Source organism: Corapipo altera, unplaced genomic scaffold, assembly GCF_003945725.1.
Source record: "Corapipo altera isolate COAL_440 unplaced genomic scaffold, ASM394572v1 271, whole genome shotgun sequence".
Classification (NCBI taxonomy): Eukaryota; Metazoa; Chordata; class Aves; order Passeriformes; family Pipridae; genus Corapipo; species Corapipo altera.
Window position 1 is genome coordinate 428174 of NW_020884935.1, and position 22109 is coordinate 450282.

Below are 22109 nucleotides of genomic sequence, written 5' to 3' on the forward strand. Positions count from 1 at the left end.
TTGGCTTGCTAGTTCTTAGTGCATCACAGTCACCAAGTGATTAGCACGTTGCTCCCACTAATTAATAGTTCAATTATTCTTCTGTTCGGTTTGGCTGCAGCCGTTGTTGGGAGCTTCTCTGGAGTGGCAGCTGCTGGAAGGGGACAGCAGTTGTGACAAAAGTGTTCGTCACTCTGGAGCTACGTCAGACTTTAGTGCAGCTGCTTACTGGTCTGCATAGGTCAGTAATGTTTAATTTACATGATTATGGAAGGACCAGCTGTCCTGGTGTGTGAGAGCACCTTACCTTATACCCAGTCATCTTCTTTGTGCAGGTGATTTACCATCTCTCCTGTTCCCTTGTTCTCCCGGGTGGCTTTTTTTCCAGCCTGGTAGTGGGTCAGGTTGGGTGACTGCCCGGGGCTTCTCACTGTCACAGCTTGGTTTGTAGGATTATTCCTACAGAATCTCACGGTTTTCTCTTGGATTTTTCTGTTTGTGTTTGACTTCGTTTTCTACCTTAGGTCCTTCCTGCTGGCTTCAGTTTTGCCAGGTTCATACTTGCTCAAATAAGAGTCTGACCTGCAGACTGGGAGATTGGACACAGCCTCTGGCTGGAGTGGGAGTGTCCTGGAGTTCTGTACTCCAGGGAATTCAATTGCAAGCTCAATTTAAACATTTTCTCTTTTTTCTTTATTTACTGATTGACCAGAAAGACTTTGAACTGCTTCCTTTCAGGCCTCTTTTCTAAAACTATGGGTGATACTGCTACTTTTTAATTACTTCTTTTCTCAAGGGTAATTATCTATGTTGTGAGCTTTAGTAGCTTATTTCTGAGTTATTTATGCTGAATCCAAAATAGCTAATTTGCTTACATTTACTCTGTTTATTGTTCTGGTGCAAAATTGCTTAGGGGTCAAGAAAAGGTTTCTTTAAGCTCAAGTCCCATTAGGATATCTGACTAATTTTTTTTTATGGGCAGCTGGAGTTTCCCAGTATTTTTGCCTCTAGACTTAATTGACTCTCATCAGCTGGCTGCTTGCTAACCTCTTCCTGGCCAGTGTGCTGCCAGCACAGCATCTCCCACACTGGAATTGTTATAACATGTGCTCCTTGTTCCAAGAGAGGTGGCCATGGAGAGTTGGCTGGAGGTGATGCACTCACAGGATGTTTACTAATGTGATGCTTCACGTAGTAAAGGAGAAGAGTTGGCAAGGACTGTGAACTTAATGAATTGCAAAAGAAGGGGGACAGAAGATTTCATTTTTTCCAGTTGCCTTCCTCATAGCTTTGCTAGCCTAAGGAATCACTAAATTTAGAACTGACCTTCTTAATAAATGTACCAGAACTATCACAAGCAAAGACATCCAGGAGATGTTCATGTTGAATATGTCAGGGAATGGTGAGCACTTTTTGAACTTTCATGGCATTGGTCTTTGAAAAATTAATGTAGGCTATTCTTCAGCTGTTCTTTAAGTCTAATTTTTGATCCCGTGGAATGTTTTATTTTAAATAGGAGAAAAAATACAAGATGCTTTTTTGCATTTTTTTTTTCAACTGCATCAGTAGTGTCTTTTATTTGTGTTATTTAAGGGGTAGATTTGGTGTGAGTGACATTGTAAAAATTACCAGTGAGCAAAACTAGTCTTTTCAGGAGTACTGATATTTTAGGTATATTTGTGTTTGCTTATAACTGCCATATATAACCTGTCAAAATAGATATAGTTTGTTCAGAATATCTGTCTTTAACACAGAAACAGGCTTCCCCAGTTAATCTTTTGCTCTACTTAGAAAACTCGAAAGATTGTGGAAATAATTAGAAATACAGAAAACTGTTTCCATTCTGTTTGAAGTGGAAAGCACATGATGATTACTGCACTGTTGGCTTTGCTGCTGGTGTGGATCATCCTAACAAATATTTACATCCAAGCAAGAAACACAGATCCTGGGCTTGTCAGTGGAGGTTTGGGAAATGCAACTTTCTGACCCTTTTGCTAGTGACATTCCTGGAAAGTAAACACCCAAGCAGAACAGCTCAGCCGGATCAGAAAGTGTGCTGGGGTAAGTAATTCAAGGAGTTGATGATGGACATTTTAGTGTCAGAATCTTGAGAGGAAATCAAAGTAAGGCACAGAGTCTACAAGTGCACGTATAAGAGAAATGCAAGCAGTGCTCGAACATGAAAGTGTCTTCCTGAGGCTATTCTGTGAAGAAGTATAATACAAGAAAAAAGAGGTAGGGAAGCAGAGAGAGAAAGGAAAAAATATCTGCAAAGAGGTTTTTTCAGGATAGAACCATTCCTCAAAAATCTTTTAAAAAGAAATTGAGTAAGGAATACTGGAATGGTAGGCTTGCTCCTTGTCAGATGAAGAAAGATGTACTGAGTTGGGAAGAAAAGCCTGTTTGAACATAAGTGCTCACACAGACAAAAAAACCTGCCAGAATTCACCGTAATATCCAGGTACAGATTCATCTTCTCATTATAATCTGTTCCTTCTAGAAATACATAGATGAGGGAACATGAAAGATATGAAGGGGTCAACATTTCATGACTGTTCCTTGCTGTGAACTCCTTCTACAGAAGAGGATCTCAGTTCCTGTGCAGGAAGCAGAACTGTTGTTCCACAGGTGGGGTCAGAGACCATGTGAAGTGCCGTTACTGCCATAAGGCAGGTTATGAAAGTGTCCTGCATGGCTGTAAGATCTCACCTTCTTCAGCCTTTGGCAACAGAAGGATCTCCTGAGGTGGAGTAATCACGTCTTTTTCCTGCCCCTGGGGACTGGCAGAAAGCATTTGTACATGAGCTTGGTCTGAAAAACAAGGTGGAAAAGAGCAATGTCTCAGTGGGGCTTCCCATGGTCCACAGGTACCTTCCACAATCCAGTTTGCTCAACTCATTCCAGGTGGTTTTGTTCTGCTAGTAGTTGGCACTATTTCAGGGTGGTTCTTTTTTTGATCAGTTTTGTGATAGTATTTTTGATTTTTTTTTTCCTATTTAACTTTTTTCCTAACAGTTTATTGTAGAATGTCATTCATCTGCACCTCCCTTTTCCTTAATGACAGACAGTCCTGGTGGATTCAGTGTGGAGAACAAATGTACTGAAAAGAATGATTTTAAGATCATTAGGAGAAAGGCAAGTTCATTACTTTGTCAGCAGTTTTTCCTCTGAGCTGCAGCTCACTGCTAAGTGGTAAAAGTAAGTTAGGAGGATCTCGAGGGAGATGTTCCTGAGTGCCCCTTGCCCCTTTTGCAGGGCATGGGAGAAGCTAAATGCTACTTGCTGCATCTTCAGGCTTTCCTTGCTTCATTTCTGGGATTTTTTTTCTTCCTTAATTGCCACTCTAGGAAGATTTCCAAATTGCAGAAGTAGGATGAGAAAAAGTAACCTGTAGTTAGTTTGTTGGGGGAAGCCTACAGAGGGGTCTGTTGTACAGGGTTTCACCTGAGTCCAGGGACTACAGTTGCTGTCCATTCTGAGAGGCTTGGAGGTGCTGATAGACTTTTTATCATGTCAGTCACCTGGAACTCAACTGTCTTGATACCATCTGCCATGGGGTCATGGAGCATGGACAGGGAGCTCATTTTTAGCTGTTCAGGGAAACAACCCCTTTCTGCTGTGAGCACAGTAACTCTTCTTCCATGTGTTCAGAGCATGGTAAGGCACTTGAGGGCTGCTCTGCTTTTGTCAGAACAGGAAAAAGAGAGTTGACTGGGTGGACCAGAGCCTGGGTTAAAAGAGGTTTGAAGAAATGGAAAGCAATAAAAAACATTATATATAGTTTTCACAGACTTGCTGGAAGGAGAAATTTGGGGCGGTGATCAAGAATCATGGAGGACCTGATAACTGTGTGTCCCTGTGTTTGCTGAGATGTGCAGAAGAGTGGGTAGAAGACAGTCCTGAATCTGACAGTCTCACAATGGCTGCAGATCCCTTGAATTTCAGAGAAGCCAACAGAATTCCTTCTGTCTGTGCCCTTATGGAAAGGCCCCACCATTGCAGGCTGGCTGGCACCTGGTTTTTGGGAACAGCAGATGAAGTTACAGGACCTGTAGTGGGTAATATCTGCCTTTTGTCTTTCTGGATGAGGTAACTCCATGCATAGAATTTGTCAGGCTAAAATTTTAAAGGCTGATTTATATGCAGATCACAAAATTAAGTCAAGGGTAGTAGCATCATTCCTAAGGTCACATATATCAGCACTGCCTGGTGTGACAAGTGTTCATTTCTTCTGATGCTGGACCTTCATCAGCTTTTCTGCTGTGTCCCCAGGAACTGTACAGCCCTTCCACTTCCCATTCCAGGTTAGTCTTTTCTTAGAGTGCTTACTTCTTTTTACCTTTTATCAGATCTTTTATTGAGAGTTTATAAAAATGGGGATTTGTCTACTACTTCAAAAAAAACCCCCACAACTATGCTTTCAGGTCAAGTGTTCAGTGCTACACAGAAATGTTTAAAAATGTTATGCATTATTACCATCTAATCATTCTATAGACATTCTTACCATCTAACTCTTACTTTAGACATAATTGTAAGTAAAAGAAAAAAATTGAGAAGTCAGTTCTTTCAGTAATTCCAGTTCATCATATTTATTATAGTTGTGGAGATTTTCAGTGTCAGCTGGAAGCCATTCAGGAAATTTTTAATAGTGTGTTGAGAGGATAATTTAGTCTCAGCTTCATACACTCCCCAGATCTGACCCATATGCAAGTAAGAGAAAATCCCTTTTCCCATTTTTGACAGTTGCATGATGACACTCCTTCCCCATCTATTTGATGCTTTTGCATTAGACCCTGCCAGAGGAAATTACACTAAAATTTAGCAACAGTTTGCACTGCATGCAATGCAGATGCTTAAAAAAAAAAAGTCTAAATATCTGTTTCCAAATGAAGTTATGCTGTGGTGGGATGCTGGTGTTTTTTTTTGGTTGTTTTATTACTTTGAGTAAGAAGATCTGCAAAGGACCAGTAGTTTTCTGTACTGAATATTCACTTTATAGTGTGTCAGCTCTAAAGTTGCATAGAGGCTATAACTGATCTGTTTGTTTTTAAAGTGTCGTGTGTATTCATTCTACCAGGCAAAAATACGCAGTTGGAGCTATGTTTGATGCTAAACATAAGTTTTTATAGATGTTACTATGCTCAGTGTATGGGCTAGCAGATGGCTATAACATAAAACATGTCTCAAATTGCAAATAACTTTATTTGTAACTCAGTAATGGAGGACAACTCTCCTGTCAGGCTCCCTGGCCATCGTCGGAGGCCGCGTGTTGTGCCTCTTGTGCCCCGTGAAAAGGGGAGGCACAGGATGGTGGATGCAAAAATCTGTTTGTTTGTTTCCATTTTGGGCTCACATGGTATTTGTTTAGCTCTGGCTCTAATATTCTTGTGTATAGAAGCTGAAGGATGCTGGGTATGTTAATTCCTTGAAACGTTCATCTGTATGGACAAAGTGTGCTGCTTTTTACTGCTAATCATCTACAGGCGAGTCTGTGGGGTAATTTGGTTTCTACAAACTTTTGAACCACATTAAGGGACTACAAATGCATTGCTCCATCTCATGGTTAGTGTAATCGAGCACCTCACTCTCACTGAGTTGGTCTGTGTGGGAACTTGAGAAATAATATGATGGACAGGTAAAAATCTCAGCAAGTAGGTTCCCTTTTCATCTGCAGGGAAGGCAAGCACATTCTCCTCTTAGTGCATTGGTTTATTATGTGAAAACAGTTATCTGTGACCCTGGCAGCCATCAGAGTTCAAGTGTAGTGTGGACAGATTTTAATGTCTCTGAGGTCTCTGCAGCATAAGACCTAAATATGCACTTTAAATATGGCAACTGACCATTTTGAGCTTTGCTTGTTCTGCTCTGCAGCATCCCAGGGGATCTTAGTCACAGGGGTGGGTCTTACTTCAGCTTGAGCGGGAGGCAGAAAACTCCACAGAGAACAGGTCTTATCCCGTCCTCATCTTCAGCTTCCTTATGCCAGAGGTTCAAGGGGTGTGTGTGTACATTTAATATAGCCATAATTACAGGGATGAAACATCTTATCGATTCACAGACTTTTGTGGATGTGTGCGTGCGGTTTCTGCTAACTGATAGTTGTTCAGATGAAAGTAATTTGATAAAACATTTTGGCCTGTAGTCAGTGTCATTTACACCAGTAATGGATGCCACTAACTAAACACAGTGAGTTCAGCCTACTGTGTGGAAATAGAGTTGGGCCAGTCCTGTGTCTTGGTCATTCTGTGGTTTACTTTGAATCTTTCTCATGTTCCTACATCACCTTGTTGGTTAGGAGTGGAGTTGATCTAAGTACCAGTAGTTGTGATTATGCAATACAATATTCTGGTTTTGTATGACTGACAACTAGGAAAAAATGTGAATTTATTTATCTAATTTTAGCAGCCTGCAAAGTGACTTGGAGTTAGAGACAGGCACAGTCAGAGGGTGCCGTATCCTGTTTGCAGTGCCTGTCTTTTGGCCAGGGCAGGATCCACCTGATCTGAGCTGCCTAAGGTGAGATGATCAGTCCCATCCACTGGCAACAACTGTGTTTGATGGTGTAGCTCCACTGATCCAAAAAACCTGTACTGAAGAGAATGCACTGGTGGAAGAATGTAAAGTACCCAAGTGCAACTTGACTGTACTTTAAAAAAACAGCTGCCTGCTGCTATATGATTTAATTTTCAGTGCAGTTTAGTTGTAGGGTTGATTTTTTCTTTTTTATCTTAAGACTCATCTGTATTTTTAATGCACTTAAAATAATGCAGTAACTGTTTGCATGTCACTTCTACCTTCCCTTCCATTTCCCCACAGCGTTCAGGTGTCACTACTGCAAGGCAGGAGGCAGAGCTCAGCTCCTGGCACTGCTGGGCTTTGGCAGGTAGTACCTGTTGTCTGGCTAAAAAGAAGACTCAGGGAATTTAATATTGTAGCATCCATAAAAATGGGAGCACTTAATATTAGGTGAGACTGTGTAAAGCTTTCTTATGGATGGAATTTACATTAATGCATTTTATTTTTCCATCTAAGCAGATCAAATGATAAGCACAGTGTCATGTACACGTTTGTGACTACTCTGTTAAATAGATTTTAATACTTAATATTTTTGTTCTCATGCATTTCAAAGCAGCAATTATTTCCAAGAATAAAGGTAATGAGATTTGTCTTGATGCTCTCAGGATTAAAAAGGGAAAAAAGGCTATATTTTAAGGTGTACCACAGTAGCTGAGAACTTCTCCTCTGTCCTGTCCCACGTCTGTGTGTGTTGTCAGTGGGCCTGGTCGGAGTTTTAGCTGCAGTAAGAAGCGTTCCTGTTGATGACATTTCAGAGGCATGCTCAGAAAGGACGCCAAGAAGGAGTCTGGTGGCTGGTTTGGCATCGGGGGTCGGCGGGGAGGGGGAAAAGCTGTAATCCATGTCAGCTGTGAGCGCAGGGTTTTCCCCTCGCGCTGGCTCTCACACGCTCGCTCGCGGGGACATGTGACTTTTGGCCATATTAGCAGGTTTATCCAAGCCTAGCCCCTCTGACTAACAGATGTAGGGAAAAGGGCATTCTGGGATTGCAGCAGTTGCTTTTGAACAACAATGTCCTTTTTGTAAGAATCTGATGCTTCTTAAAAGATGGAACATGACATCATTACCGTCGATCCAAGAAACATTCCTTCAATAATACTGAGTGTGCTCTGGTTATCAGCTCCCTTCCCCCAGCTCCTTTCTCTTGCTTTTCTGACATGCTTTTTGTCTATTGTTTCGTCCGGGGCTGTAAATGTGAAACAGTTGTCTTTCAGTGTTATGTGCTTGTTAGAGCTGGAATCAAGTGGAATATTGTTGATTTATAAGAAAGAAAGAAAGAAAAATACCAAAAATCCCACTTTTCCTCCAGCTTTCATAAATGTAGTGTGCTTCAGGTACGGGCTGAGCTGGAGCTAATTATTTCCCTTCCCACACGGTATTAGTTACTGCATTATGCAAGGGAAGGTGGAAGGGAAGGTTCCTGTGCATCCCACTCGGCCTCATTGGCAGTTGGATATGTTGTGTGCAGGTTCTGGCTGCTTCCAAGGCTCCTGCAGTGATCCTGCATCCACAGGAAATCTGTGTGTGCTCACCAGTGCAGTGTGGCAGAGTTGTGAGCAGCTGCAGATTTTCTGTGTGTATGTATATATATATATATTATATATATGTTTTTATTCTTGGTCCACCACTGGGATTTGAGTGCCGGGTTTTCCTTAGCCCCTGAGAACAAGCTATCACAGAAACACATTCTGGGGTGCATTATAAATCCTTTTGAATGCTGATTGCTTGGAGGAAAACTATGAAAAAGCTGGATTTTGCTTCCCTTCTCTGTGTTCTCTCTCCCACGCTTGTCTTCATCCTAAAAACTAAACACTCTTGTGGAGTTTACAACTAGGTACATCCTGGCTGTGTCTCACAGCCCTGCTCTCTGTGCAGCAATGCTGGCAGGTCTCTGAACTAACAAGGAGCAGGCAGAGTTTGGCACTTTAACATGCTGCAACTGTCTAGAGAAGAGAACCACTGATCACAAACATGAAGGAGTATGTCTTTTTCCATCCCTGTAGAAATTGCTCTGCAGGGAGTGGAAAACAAATGATTCATTGATGGTCTAGAGGCTTGGAGAAAGGTGGAGTTTATAACATGGAGAAATGGACAGGGATAGGGCTTTCTGATATGTTGGTTAAACTCAGGTTTGTTGTCTTTTACATCTTCACATTGGAAAGGAAACCCCAACTTTTTCAAAAAACAAATTTGAGATACAAAATATGAATAAAAAAAAGCACAAGTCTTGACCAGACAGGGATTTCTGGAAAGAAGTGAGATGTATGATTGACTGTTTGCCAGTAACAGAATTGTTTTTATTGGTGACAATTTAGAGGGATTTGAGAGGAAATCCAAATACCTTCCTTTAATAGAAAAAAAAAAAGGTGCATTTTATTTGTAGTGGTTGTTTGGCATCACCTGTTGTCAAGAGACAATACGATTTTAGCACAGCTTGACAGTATGCTTTTATTCTGGATAGATTCCAAGGTACAAAACTTGGAGTAAGTGAAAGCAAACTTATAGTGCAGACAGAAGGGATTTCATACATTCCCAGTTGTGTCTGAAGTTACAAGTTCCTCTGAAGGAAGCGTTTTCCAATGCACTGTTGTCCATTGTCTCATGTGCTATCACAATTAAAATGTGCTGCCACAATTACAATGTGTGTTTGCCTCTGCTGAAGCAGAGCAGAAGGACATGCATTGTGTGTGGAACTGGGTATCTCCTGTCCTGGATGCTGTTCCTCTGAAGAAGGGAGTTGCATGTAAGCCTCAGAAGAACAGGCAATTTGTGATAGACATCACAAAGTCCTGACAATTCTCTAAGACACAGTGGGTGTAACTCTTCAGAGGGAGGGTGTTACAGTAACATGGGCTCTCTAGTGACAAACTGCTTATTGCTGTAGGTCAGAAATTCTGTGACTGCTCTGCAGGTGATTGAGCAGATGCTGGAGCATGGAATGAGTCCTGTTTTGTGTTTTGGTTTTAATTTGTGTTCTGGAGAAATGCTTGACTGGTGTCACAGTGGGGCTGTGACATTATCCGGGCACACAGGTTGTGTTGCTTCACTCACCAGGGCAGTTGCTCTGGAGGAAGTGGAAGCTGCTTTGCTGTGTAGCTCGTTTTGGGCTCTTTGAGGAGAGGATAATCAGTGAAGGATTGCAATCTTTTTCTTGCAGTAATCCATGCTGAAGAGGCTCCATTCATACAGATGAGCCAAGGGTTGAAGCAGCACTTTAAACCCAGATAGTCGGTCGGCTCACTGCCCAGCAGGATGCCATCAACCAGCCGAGCGGGCAGCCTGAAGGACCCCGAAATTGCAGAGCTCTTCTTCAAAGAAGATCCAGAAAAGCTCTTCACAGATCTCCGAGAGATTGGCCATGGAAGCTTCGGAGCAGTTTATTTTGTAAGTAGCTCCGTGACTTGTGAATTTTAGCTGTGTCTCTTTTTAAACTGCTGTGACTCCTTTTATATGATGTTTGGGGCTTGGAAGGCGTTTGCATACAAACTGAAAAGAAAACCTGGAAATGTGGTCCTTGCCTGGTGCTTTTACGTGTATTGTTATGTTGCAAGCAGGGATTTAACTGCAAATTGAAAGCATGGACTTCTGCTCCATCAATTCTGACTGGCAATGCAGTTCTCTTAGTCTGATCACCTCCTTATCACCTCTTGTTCCTTGAGAGAAATTGAGTTTTCTCTCCCTTCATTCATCCCCCCAGGCTCCCTTACAGCCATTCTTTGTGTTTGACACCTGAGTGTTGGTGCTTTTATTGTCATTTGTCCTGTCACATCCTTTCCTACTGCAGGCAAGAATCCCAATATCCATCTGCATAAAACTTACTTGACATGAACGTCTGGACAGCAGAATTTTTCCCAGGCTGCTTGTGTAGCTCAACCAGCAGCGGGATCCTCTTGGTAACCTCCATGCAGGTCACTGTGTGTTAACCAAATACTGTGAGGCCTTCATGAAAAAAACATTTTCCTCAGAAAACCTTTTCAAATTTATAATTGTAGGAGGTGTGGCCAAACCTGCCAGTTTTCCTTCAGAAAGCCATTTGTGTCACTATTTTTTGAGATGCCTATTCAGTGTTAATAATTGCAGCAGACCATGTTGGGAACCTTCCAGCACAAATTTAATGCAGCACAGATGAACTAATTAGGAAAAGCTTCTTAATTTTGTTCCCGGCTTAAAACTATGAGCCACCACTGTCTGGGAACAGATCTGGGGGAGGAACTGTTTTCTGATGAAACAGAACTCACCTGCAGCCTTAAATTCACCTCGTTTACTCAGTGTGGTTAAAGAGTGAATATAAAAGGAGGGAACTGACAAATATGTCTTCCTGCTCTGTGGAAATATTGTTAAAGAAATATTATTGAAGTTTTTTGGGAACACTGTATGTTAGAGAGGAAACCCATAACACACCTGTGAGCTGGATGCAAACAGCATTCCCAAACACCAACAAGAAGGCATTTGTAGCTGCTTGAGCTTTGTTGTTTTGGTAAGAGCTGATGGCCCATTACCAGCTCCTTCTACAAAGAGATTGAAAATCAGAGGCCTTCTTTCTCTTTTCCCCCCACCATTTAAAATTATCGGTTCATTGTAAGTCAATATTTACTCACTGCTGAGTCCAATTACTTCCTGGTATTAGGACTGTGCTTCTTTGACAGAAAGTACGTCTGATTTTGCACTCGAAAAAAGGCAAGTGTAAGCCGTGCATCACACAACTCCAGCCCCTTTGTCAGGAGAAAGTTTCTGATAAAGACACGTTCTTGATAGTTTTGTGTTAGGAAGTTTTAACCTATAAGTCTTGTCTTGCACTTTTTTTACTGCTAGCAGTTCTGAGATTTTGAACATTAAACTGTTTCTTGCAATGTACCCCATATCTCATACTGAAACCAAAGGCATGAGAAAGACAACACATGGAGAGGGAAATTTAGTGTGAATTAATTAAGCATGAAGAAGGAAAACATAGGGGGGTCTATGTCTTGGGTACTTTATTCCTCTAAAGTTTCTTTAACAAGATTTTGGTTCTGCTACTGCAAACAATTAAACTTTCTCTAATTAATATAATATTGGATTGTAGTTAATAACTGCTTAAAATGGTATTACTGAAGCCGGTGACATACTCTACTTTTTCTTTGTGCATGTTTCACTGCTGAAGTTACTCTGGTCACCAGATGTTGGTCCTTTGTGTGGAGGTTTTGGAGGAAAGCAGGATATATATGTGCATACATGCCTGCCATGAAACAAGCCTTGTTCATTTGGATGGTTTAAGTGAACTGACCTTGTACATCTTCCTGGCTTTTGTCCAGGAATGGTCTTTTTTCCATTGTTCAGGATCACATAGAAACTAAAAAAGCAAATGAAACTCCATTATTTTAATGTTCCCGAGGTGTCAGCTGGGATGGTTCTCCCTCTCTCAGCCTTGTAGGACTGTAGGTGTTCTGGAAATAGAGTTGCTTACTTGGGTTTTCTGATGCACAGCACCCTCTCACCAGGCTGCTTTCATTGCATACAACCTGCACCAAAAAATGCTGTTGATAAATAGATGCGTGGGTAATTAACAAATAGAAAAATCCATACAATACTGAAATCTCCCCTGCCTTTTTTAAAATACATTTTAGTGTTTCATTGTTAGTTGTACCTACCTTCCTTCCCTTTCTACAGTCATCCCAGCAAGGGGTGATACATTTATCTTACCTGATAATTGGCTGAGTGTTTACTTGTGTCTCTTTCTTTGTTTCTGTTGCATCCTGCAATGGCAGAAAGTTTCTTTTTTTTTTTTCTTTCTTTCATAATTGACATGAATTTTGCTGGTTCACCTCATGGTTTTAGTTTCTTAGAAACTGCAAGTCTGGCACCTCTGAATCATTTTTGGTATTATCCTTACCCTACTCCCTGCTTTGCAGTGTAATAATAGCTTTTGCTTGACACAGGAAACCTACTACACTGGAACACTGCAGATGGAGCAGAAGAATAACCCACTCTCTTTTGTTAGAGCTGGGTTCCTTCTGCTCTACTCTAGTATTTTGCTTGCCTGTTTTATTGCAGTTCTTCACTGATTTCAATGTTTCAGTGATTGTCTCTAATTAGTAAAGATCTAGGAGTAAGAATTTTATTCTTCCCTTTTTTGTCTCAAACAACAAAAATAGTCACCCCCAGCCCAACTTCACAGGTAATGTCAGAGGATCCTCTGAAAAAAGAAAGTTAAAAATTAAAAATAGTATTGGTTCAAGCTTATCATAACTGGTTGAAATAAAGACTGACAGGGAATTCTGGGAATCTCTTTTAATGAATAGCAGAATTGAAACATGACTAAAAAATCTTCTTACAAAAGGGAGACCCTGATACTTTATTAATCCATGTTCTGATAGGCTGTGCTTGATAGTACAAATATATTAAAAATCAGCATTTTCATCAGTCATTAATAAATGCTGAGGTGCACATTACTCTGATTTATATCATTTGGCTTCATGTCCAAGTTGATTATTCTTATCAGGGAGACTCTGAGGTCTTTTCCTCCACCACCCTCCCGTGCTGCTGAAATCCTTAACAGAGGAAATCTGGGGTCTTGTCTGGAGCCATCCTTCCTGTGAGGTGCTGCCTCTTCTCCTGCCAGGGGGAATGAATCCTTACTTTCATGCTGAATTAAAAAAAACCTTCCTGTCTGGTTGTTACGTTGGATTGTTACTGTCTGAAGTCATGAAGTTTGCCTTTGAAGTGTGAAAAACCACATACATTTATTGTGCAGTGTAAGTGACAGTAATGTGGGACGGGGAAAGTGAAAGTCCAGTCTGAAGATGGTCACTTAGATCACTGCCATCTTTCTCTATATCGTGTGCGTTCCTCTAAGACACAAAAGCTAATTTTGGGGAGCACTGGGGAGAAAGCCAGCAGTGTCTGGAGCAAGTATCTCCTGTGCATCCCGAGACATCTTTCCTTATGGTTGGAATGGAACATGGGGGCTGAGCCTTGCTTCTGTTTTGTTTGTAATGGACCTGAGCAGGGAGGGGAGTTGATTTAGGGAAAATCCCTTCTATTTGAATCAGAGCTGCTTTTGTAAAGCTGTGATTTTTAGTTTAGAAGTCACAGTGCTCAACTCCTGCAGAGACTTGCTGGATTGCTGAGCATGGAGAAACGTCATACCTTGTCTCACAGACAGGAGGGTGATCTTTCGCTTCGGAAAGAAATTTCCAATAGATGCAGCAGTCACACCCTTTGGAAGATATTTTAGTTTAACTCTCTGCAAAAGTTAACTAAGGGATAAAGATGTTTTGTTTATGTGTACGTTTGGTTTGCATCTTATGGGAAATGGGGACCTGAAGAAACTGATGCCCCGTGTTTTCCTGTTCCAGGCACGTGATGTGCGCACCAACGAAGTGGTGGCCATCAAGAAAATGTCATATAGTGGGAAGCAGTCCAATGAGGTACGTAGAGCATGTTGTGCATTAAACCTTGACCATTGCAAATACTTATTATATGGGATGATTTTAATTATCTTGGGTTCCTGTAGAGAAATGTCTTCTATAACTGTAAAGGTGATTGAGGGTACTGTGTAAACAAAACAAATCAGTTTACTGTTCTCAGTTTATTTCTGCCTAATCTGCTCCTGGAAAAGATGGGTAGGACTCTCTTCTTCCAGACTCAAAGGGCTCCCTTTGGGACCACATAAATGTGTAGAAAGGAAAAAAGAAAATTAAAAATGATGGGGTTGTATGTTAGTGTCTTATTGCCCTTAAACGTTTCTTTTTAAATACCTTTCAAAAAAACCACGTTGCTTCCTGGACAAAGGAATAATAGCACTGGATGCAGCACTGAGAATTTCAGAGAGAACCTTGCTTGTACAAAGTAGTGAGGCAGAACACATCCTTCCTTGGAATGACTGTGTTCATGAGCAGCTGAAACAAAGGCAAAACAGCAGTGAATGAATGAGTGTGAAAATCTGAACAGCAGCATAATTCCAGAAGAACTACCAGAGCCAGGGATTAAGGCACTCTTTGCAGAGAGGTCTGCAAAAGTGGGCCTCTGAGATTTAGACATTGTGTTTTTATGGCCACCCCAGATGTGTCTCTTTTCCCTAGGACATTTAGTAGAGATAGTTGATTTTATACTTGAAATGTTTAAGTGCTAATACAGATTCTTGAAAAGCCCAACATGACACGAGCAGCTGATTTGGTATTATTTCTGGTAAATAACATGTATCAAATCATGGCATGATTTTTCAACAGAAGTATTTATTGTAAGCATGTTGTTCCAGGCATTTATGGTTCCCTCCCTCCATTCTCTGTATTCCAGTCTTAGAAGCAGCTTTGCTCCGATGAGTTTGACTAACAGCTCATTGCTTTCTGTGCCTTTTGTGTATTGATCATCTGCACTCCCAGGAGCTGAACTATTCCTTCCTCTCTGTGTGTGTAGGTCTGTGTAGGAGGTAGAGGTGGCAGTGTCTCTCCAGCAGTCCTAAATTCCAGCTTCATAGTTAAATTTGCTATGCCTGTTTCTGTTTTGTCACTGCGGTGACTTGTTTAACTGTGTACTGATGAAAGAATAATTTGTACTTGCTACTTGTCCTACTGTTTTAATTACTGTGAGCTATAAATACTCTATTCACATGAATGAAACAAACTGTGCATGCTTCAGAAATAGCTTTTGTTTGTCTTCAATGCATATGTTTCTTTATTTTGAAGAAAGTAATAAGAGGAGGATTAAAACTTTCTATTTTACTTCCATATTTATTTGTTTTGTTCAGAAGTTTGCTGGAGTATCCAACCTATGTAAAGAAAATTGATTAAGGGCATTCTGGTATCATTTGTATTTACTTTGGTTTCATAATAAGATTTTATCACTGCTGGGAACAATAATTCCCTGAAATAAGTTCATATTTTATACTAAAAATAAGTTTAAAACCTTTGAAAAATGTATTACTGTGCTCTTAATGTGATCTTGGGGCTTTTTTTATGCAGGAAATCGTGACTATTTCTTGACTAGTATATCACCTCTCTCTCCCAATGTAGAAGTTTAACATGGTGCTTTCTTGATTTGGCTTTTATTGCTTGGTACCTCAAAGCCTTTGAGGCTGAAGGTAAAAGGCAGCGAGGTCATTCCAGTGTCAGTGAGAGAGTTTATGTTAGTATAACTGCATTGTGTCATTCTTGTGACCTTTCTGGTGTTGAGAAATGCTTAACTTAGTCAATCAGCTGCCTCAGTTGTGGCTTCCATGTTCCCTGGTTTCGTGTGTTTCTCTAACCCTAAAATTTTTATTGAGGAGGATTTGGGTTTTGCACATGTTTTCCAAAGCATTAGGGTAGATGAACCCTCTGTCCCTCTGTGAATCCCAGCCACATGCCTGTGCCTGAGGTAGAGTGTGCTGAGAGATTAACAGGACCTGGAAAACAGCTTTTGAACTTTTGGATGTTAGGTAAGGTTTTTCTACCTCTGGTTAACTTCAGAACTGATACTCTTGCTCAAAAACATTTGCAGTGTCAACACTCTTTGTGTTGACTCCTGCATACTTAAATGGTTTCAGCTACTCCATTTGGTTTTGAAAATATTTCCTGGTAGTTGTAGTTTTGCTGTTGCACTCACAAGCTTTTACCTTCCTTGCCTGGGGAGATGTGGATGTGCAGCAAGTGGGAGAACTTGGAGGTGTCTGAGGGGAGCAGTGGCAGTGTCAAGGCAGACATTGGAACTTGACATTTAGGTCTCTTCTGTACTTCTAACTTGCACTGGCAGAGCTCCCCTTATTATAAGACTGGGCCTTGTTTTATCTGTTTATTTTTTTTTTCCCCTGAAGAACCAATTCCTTATCTAGTAGGTAACTCATTTCAAATTGGTCCTTGTAAAAACTAAACTACTAATAGAGAAACGTTACCAAGAACGTGGTCAGATATTTGGTGGGTGATGAATGGGACCTCATCCAGTGTAATATAGTGACTAGTAGGGGTAGGTCTTTATAGCTACAAGAGTTAAGAGGGAGACAGCTGATCCTGCTGGAGGACACTTATCACCCACATCTCTTTCAGATTGGAGTGTGTGTTTGATTTGACAACTGAAATGGTATCTGTTTAAAGAGGATCTCTTCTTTTTTGAGGACTTGCTCAGATATTAAGTGTTTACCAGTATATCGTATGCACACATAAAATATAAAGTATTACACTGATGAGAGATCCTTGCATACAGGCTAATTAATCAACAACTTGTTTTGTAGGTCTACTGAGGAGTTAAACAGTGAACATCACAGTGTTGATGCAAATTTATTTTGATTTGAAACCTTGAGATAGTTTTGCCTCTTAAAATAATTAAGTGACATAATAACAACAACCAAAAAAACCAAAGGTAACAGTTGTATAAAGTCATTCTATTCGTTTTATTCCCTACAGAAATGGCAGGATATTATTAAGGAAGTCAAGTTCCTCCAAAGAATAAAACACCCTAACAGTATAGAATACAAAGGCTGCTATCTGCGGGAGCATACAGCATGGGTAAGGATCTGCTGCTCTGCACTTCACTTGCCTTGGTTCAGGAAGCTTTAAAATCTCTCCAGCTGGCTTTTGGGAGCCACCTGAGCACTGGCATTGCATAGACTCAGAGGAGTTTATAGGTGGTCAGTAAAACTGAATGTAGTTTTTGGAATCAAGATCTAGGGAAACTTTCACTTACAGAATAAGGTGACTGTGCTGCTGTTCTAGTGTATTTAGCTTCATGTAAATGAGCATTTGAAACAATGCACACCCATCACTGACCAAGTTTTGCAGTACAATATACTAAAGAAATCATATTGTTGAACTAATAGTTTCAGTTGTAAGTACTGTTCATGTATTAGCTGCAATAAATCTGTAGGACAAAGTTTTAGTTTCTCTTTTGCAAATCTGACTGGAACAGAATCTTAAGTAAATCCCTAAATAGCCCTTTAATACTCTGATAAGCTTGTTAAGTGCAATTTAAGATTCCTGTTAAGTATGTGCATATAAAATACGATATGTAATACAATACATAACTGGTTATGAATGTGCTTTTGCTTTCCCTACAAGTGTTGTTGCTTGGTATCTTACACAGGAGGGTTATGCTAATGCCAGTTAGAGCTGTGCTTATGGGAGGGGCCAGTGTGGCAGTGCTGGGATGGGGCTTCTGTTCCAAGCAATACTTGCTTTGTAATGGCAGCTTGCACTGTGTGCTCCAAGGGTCAGTTCCAGATTTCTCCATAGAAGTCTAGAAAACATACATTTACTATTAGAGATTCTCTAACAACTACTTTGATTTCTTCCCATACAGCTTGTTATGGAATATTGTTTAGGATCAGCATCAGACTTACTAGAAGGTATGTCACGCGTGTTTGTTTGGTGGAAAGTCAGAAGTATAATACTGAAGTAGGAGGTTACAGCATCACAGAATTGTCCTTGAATATATAGTTTTATCTGGGGACAGAGAGTGTGTGAACAGGCACAGCCTGTCCAATTTTTGCATGTCTGTAGTGGGTTTTCTGTAGAATATTGGCTTTCCTAGGTGCTCTGTTTTCTCCTTGGTTCGTGTTAAAGTTGTCAGTCAGCTATTTGTTTTCCTCTGAGTTTTAGGTTCTCCTGTCATGACAGTTCAAGATTTATTCCTGAAAACCCTTGCTGTTGATCCTAATGCTTACAAGAAACTGTAGGCCTGTTGACTAAAGTAGCACTGCAGCAGTATTAGGGTTTTGCTTGATGAGACCATTTGTTAAATGGTCGTTTTTCTATCTGGCTTCTCGTAGTGAACTTTCTTTGAAGATATATGTTTGGCCAGTAAGTTGTTCAGCTACTTTCCTTGCCAGAAGCATTTCAGGACAAAAGGCTGAGCTGCCAGAGTCTCATCTGTATTGCTACAGTTTATTTGCGTGTGAATTGTTGTAAAGGTCTGGGGTTTAGGGTTTAGCTTCATTAATGGAAAACTGGATACTGAGTCTCAAATAGTTACTTGGGAGAATGGTCACAGAACTGACAGGAATGTAGTTTATGGTTGCAGAGTAGTCTCTTTGGTAGTAAATAGCTGCTGTTTTACAGTTAGATTACATCTGATTATAGATTGTGAACTAATTTTACATTGGCTTCTCATGCTGAACCTAGTGAAAATAAACTTTTAGTATTTCTGTTTACATTGTTAAGAGTACTCACTTGCATGCTGCAAACTGTATTGTTTTCTGTAACATTGAATTTCACATAAATTCTTTCCTTAAGTTCACAAAAAGCCGTTGCAAGAAGTGGAAATAGCAGCAATTACCCATGGTGCTCTCCAGGGATTAGCATACTTGCATTCTCACAATATGATCCATAGGTAAGTGGTTATACTTTTGCTGTCTCACACACTTACAGGTAATTTATTTTATTGATGGTATTGCCTTCATCCCAAATTTAATATTGTAAGCAGAGATTTTCTTTTCACAGTGTCCATATGCTCCCAAACAAGTGATTTACAGCAGTCTAAACAGTAGCAAGCTGTGTATCTGCACATGCACTGTGTCTTACAGCTGGTGTTCATAATTTCTGTAGAATTCCTTTGAATCTGCTAAGCTTTTCAATCCTTGATCCGATGCTGATTGTCCCTGAAGCAGTGCAAGTCAGGCTGAGTTCACCCAAATAACTCATAGGAGCTGCAAGGCCAAGATTGCTGGGGTGAGGGGGAGCACTGATTCTTGAAAAATTAGTTTTACATGAACATGTTGAGTAGCACACAGTAAGTTTGGGATGCAGATGTTCTTTGTGTTTAACGTGCTGCATTTTAGTGGGATGAAGAATTTGAATAGTTACATTTTGAAAATAATTGATAATATGTTTGATTCAGAAGATTTTGCTGAACTCTATGTGAAGTTTATCCTGGTGTGCCATTTTAAGTTGATTTTTAAGACAAACATTAAGACTAACATTTAAGACAAAAGATTCCAAAATCAAGGGCCACAATAAACAATTAACCTAATGGTTAAAGACTTTGTATTTGGAAGAAAAATGGGTATTTTGTGGCTTTTGGAGGAAATGTGGGTATTTTACAGCTTGAACAAGTGAATACTGGTGTGGTGTGTTTTGTAGTCTGTCCAATAGAAAGTTTTCTTCTTTGGAGAGGAGTAATACTGACACTTGTATTCTATAACCAGAGATATCAAGGCAGGAAACATCCTGCTGACAGAGCCAGGACAGGTGAAACTTGCTGACTTTGGGTCTGCTTCCATAGCATCTCCTGCCAACTCATTTGTGGGGACGCCATATTGGTAAGCCAAGAGTTTGACTTATTTCTGGCTTTGTGAAGTGAAAAGATCATTTACTGGCTATTTAATATATTTGGGCTTAGTGGAGCTAGCTTAGTAATCTTCTGGTTGTGGCAGTGATAAAATGTACTTTGTACCAAAAAAAATAAAATTTAATAGTAACTAGGCTCTGGGTTCCAAGGAATAGTGAATCCTTGTATTTGTAGTTCACAAAAAGTAATAAAAATGTTTTGTTGTTCTGCTTACACTGACCTTAGGTGGTAGAGGTGGGATTGAATCATCTGTAATATATTTTAATCACTCCCCCCAGTGGCTTAAACAATTCCTATGTTCTTACCGCGTCTGGCTGTTGAAATAACTGAAGTGTTTTTTCTTTCATAGGAAAGGCCAGGTTCATTGAACAAACCCCTTTGCAGATCCCTTGTATGCTTTTGATCTCTTACACCTAATCTGTGGTGTTTACACAACTGCATGCTATAATTATTTCACCAGAGTTGGTCAGCCAGCTAAACTATTGGAATTGTGGGAGGGTGAGAAGGTGGTGATACTCAGAAATGGAGAGCTGGGCAAAGCACAGGAGAACATCGTGCAGCCTCTGCAGGCATGCACTAGTGTGGGTGCCTGGTCTTTGTTCCCAGTATCCCATGGTCATGCCTGATGGCTTGGGGAATGATTTGTTTATGGTAGCTGAAATCAGTGAAATAACCTGTTTCACGCTGATGAAGATAAGGTGTTCCGTTGCCCATTTATGAGAACCAATTTCCTATTTTAGGATGGCCCCAGAAGTGATTTTAGCCATGGATGAAGGGCAGTATGATGGCAAAGTAGATGTTTGGTCTCTTGGAATTACCTGTATTGAGTTAGGTAAGTTATTTCCTTTGACAAATTGTAAAATGTAGATATTTAATACCTAGAACTAATTCAGCTGAATGACAGTGCAGAAGATCTGTGCTTCCTTCATTGTCCTGGTTTTTCTGGGACTTGAGTTCTGGAGAAAAGGGCTAAATGTGCTCTCTAAAATTCAAGACAAGTCTCCAATTTAATGTTTATTGAGCTGGTGTTTTCATTACCTGAAGAAAAAGAGTTATATAGACAAAGACAGTAGCCAAGTGATATCACTAAGGGTGTTCACGTTCTGTGGGAGAGGCAGTTAACTTCTGAACTGAAAAACTGCTGAACAGCTTTAGAAATGAACCATTAAAACTACCAGTGTGGAAATGTATTTAATGCTATAAGTTGATAACTGTTTACATGAAAATTTAAGATGCATTAACAAGTCCTGCAGTAATGAAGTTTTGGGTAAGTGGGCACTTTCAAAGCTATATGCAGTGTATGTTGTCACTTGTGAATAGATTTATTTTCTTTTCTTTAGACAGAAGGATAGGGAATAATCCAATTTTGAAGTGGTAACTTGTAAGTCAAAGCCTAAAGAAAGGATGGCATTGCCATTACAACAGAGTCTTTAAAGCAGAATGTCGGTTTAAAAGGACATTGTTAGTATGGCATTCTATTTCAATTTAACACGTAATGTTTTCTTGGAATAAAAATACCCTCACTGAAGCACAACACCGTGCACACTACTGCAGTGCACCTGGGGCTGTCCTCCCATCCTTGTCAGATCTGATTGCTCAGACTCCAACCCGACCTCAGTTGGAGCAGCAGCCCAGCCGGGCAGTGAGAGCTCTCAGGAACACACTAATCCATGTGAACTGCACAGTTTAGCTAAAAATGCTGTCTGGCATTCCAAACTGTCAACTTCATTTTCTTCCAGGACATGAAATAGATTCTTTCTTCAGAGCAGAGTTGTTGTGTGGTGGGGGGTTTTTTTGTTTTTTTTTTTTTTTTTTTTTTTTTTGGTTGCCAACATAAAGCAAGTTTAAGGGGTGTGACTGTCATGACAGAACCCTGCTCCGAGTGGAGTAAGGAGACTTGGCTGGCTGCAGGGCTCCAGGAATGCAGTGAGCTCATGGCCACCACACCCCCGGGAGCCTCCTGCACGCCGCGTTCTTGCGGGATGAAGCGTTTGGCTTCGTCTACGGCTGCTGGCGTGGTGGGAGGTGAGACTAGGTCAGGACAGCAGAGTGTTGTAGGCTGGGTCGGTGTGGCTGGCTCGGTTGGGTTGGTTTGAGTAAGCCTGGGAAGGCAGCAGAAAAACAGCATGTCTAGTAGTCTTCTCAAATTATCACTTAAGTCTTAAAAATGGCCTCGCTGAGGGCTCAGTTTCAGGGTTTCCTGAAGATTTCTATTCATTCAGGTGAGTTAAGAGCAAAAAAGCTACGGAGAACAGTCATTTAAAATAGTTTAATGAATAAGCAGTCTGATCACTGATAGCAGCAGCTAGTTACCTGACAGA

The 22109-nt window shown here is 40.6% G+C and overlaps 1 protein-coding gene across 4 annotated transcripts in view; it reads left to right on the forward strand.

Annotated features, from left to right (window-relative positions):
• TAOK1 (TAO kinase 1) overlaps window positions 1-22109 on the forward strand; it is a 70298-nt gene that overhangs the window by 20145 nt on the left and 28044 nt on the right. For 2 of the 4 annotated variants that reach the window (XM_027660395.1, XM_027660398.1), the window contains exons 2-8: window positions 9713-9939; window positions 13890-13961; window positions 16911-17012; window positions 17803-17848; window positions 18735-18831; window positions 19646-19759; window positions 20529-20620. In XM_027660395.1, coding sequence (XP_027516196.1) covers window positions 9808-9939; window positions 13890-13961; window positions 16911-17012; window positions 17803-17848; window positions 18735-18831; window positions 19646-19759; window positions 20529-20620 — 655 coding nt within the window. In that variant the 5' untranslated portion in view covers window positions 9713-9807. Of the gene's footprint in view, window positions 1-115; window positions 221-9248; window positions 9299-9712; window positions 9940-13889; window positions 13962-16910; window positions 17013-17802; window positions 17849-18734; window positions 18832-19645; window positions 19760-20528; window positions 20621-22109 lie in introns of those variants that run through there. The other 2 variants (XM_027660396.1, XM_027660397.1) reach the window with 2 other exon arrangements.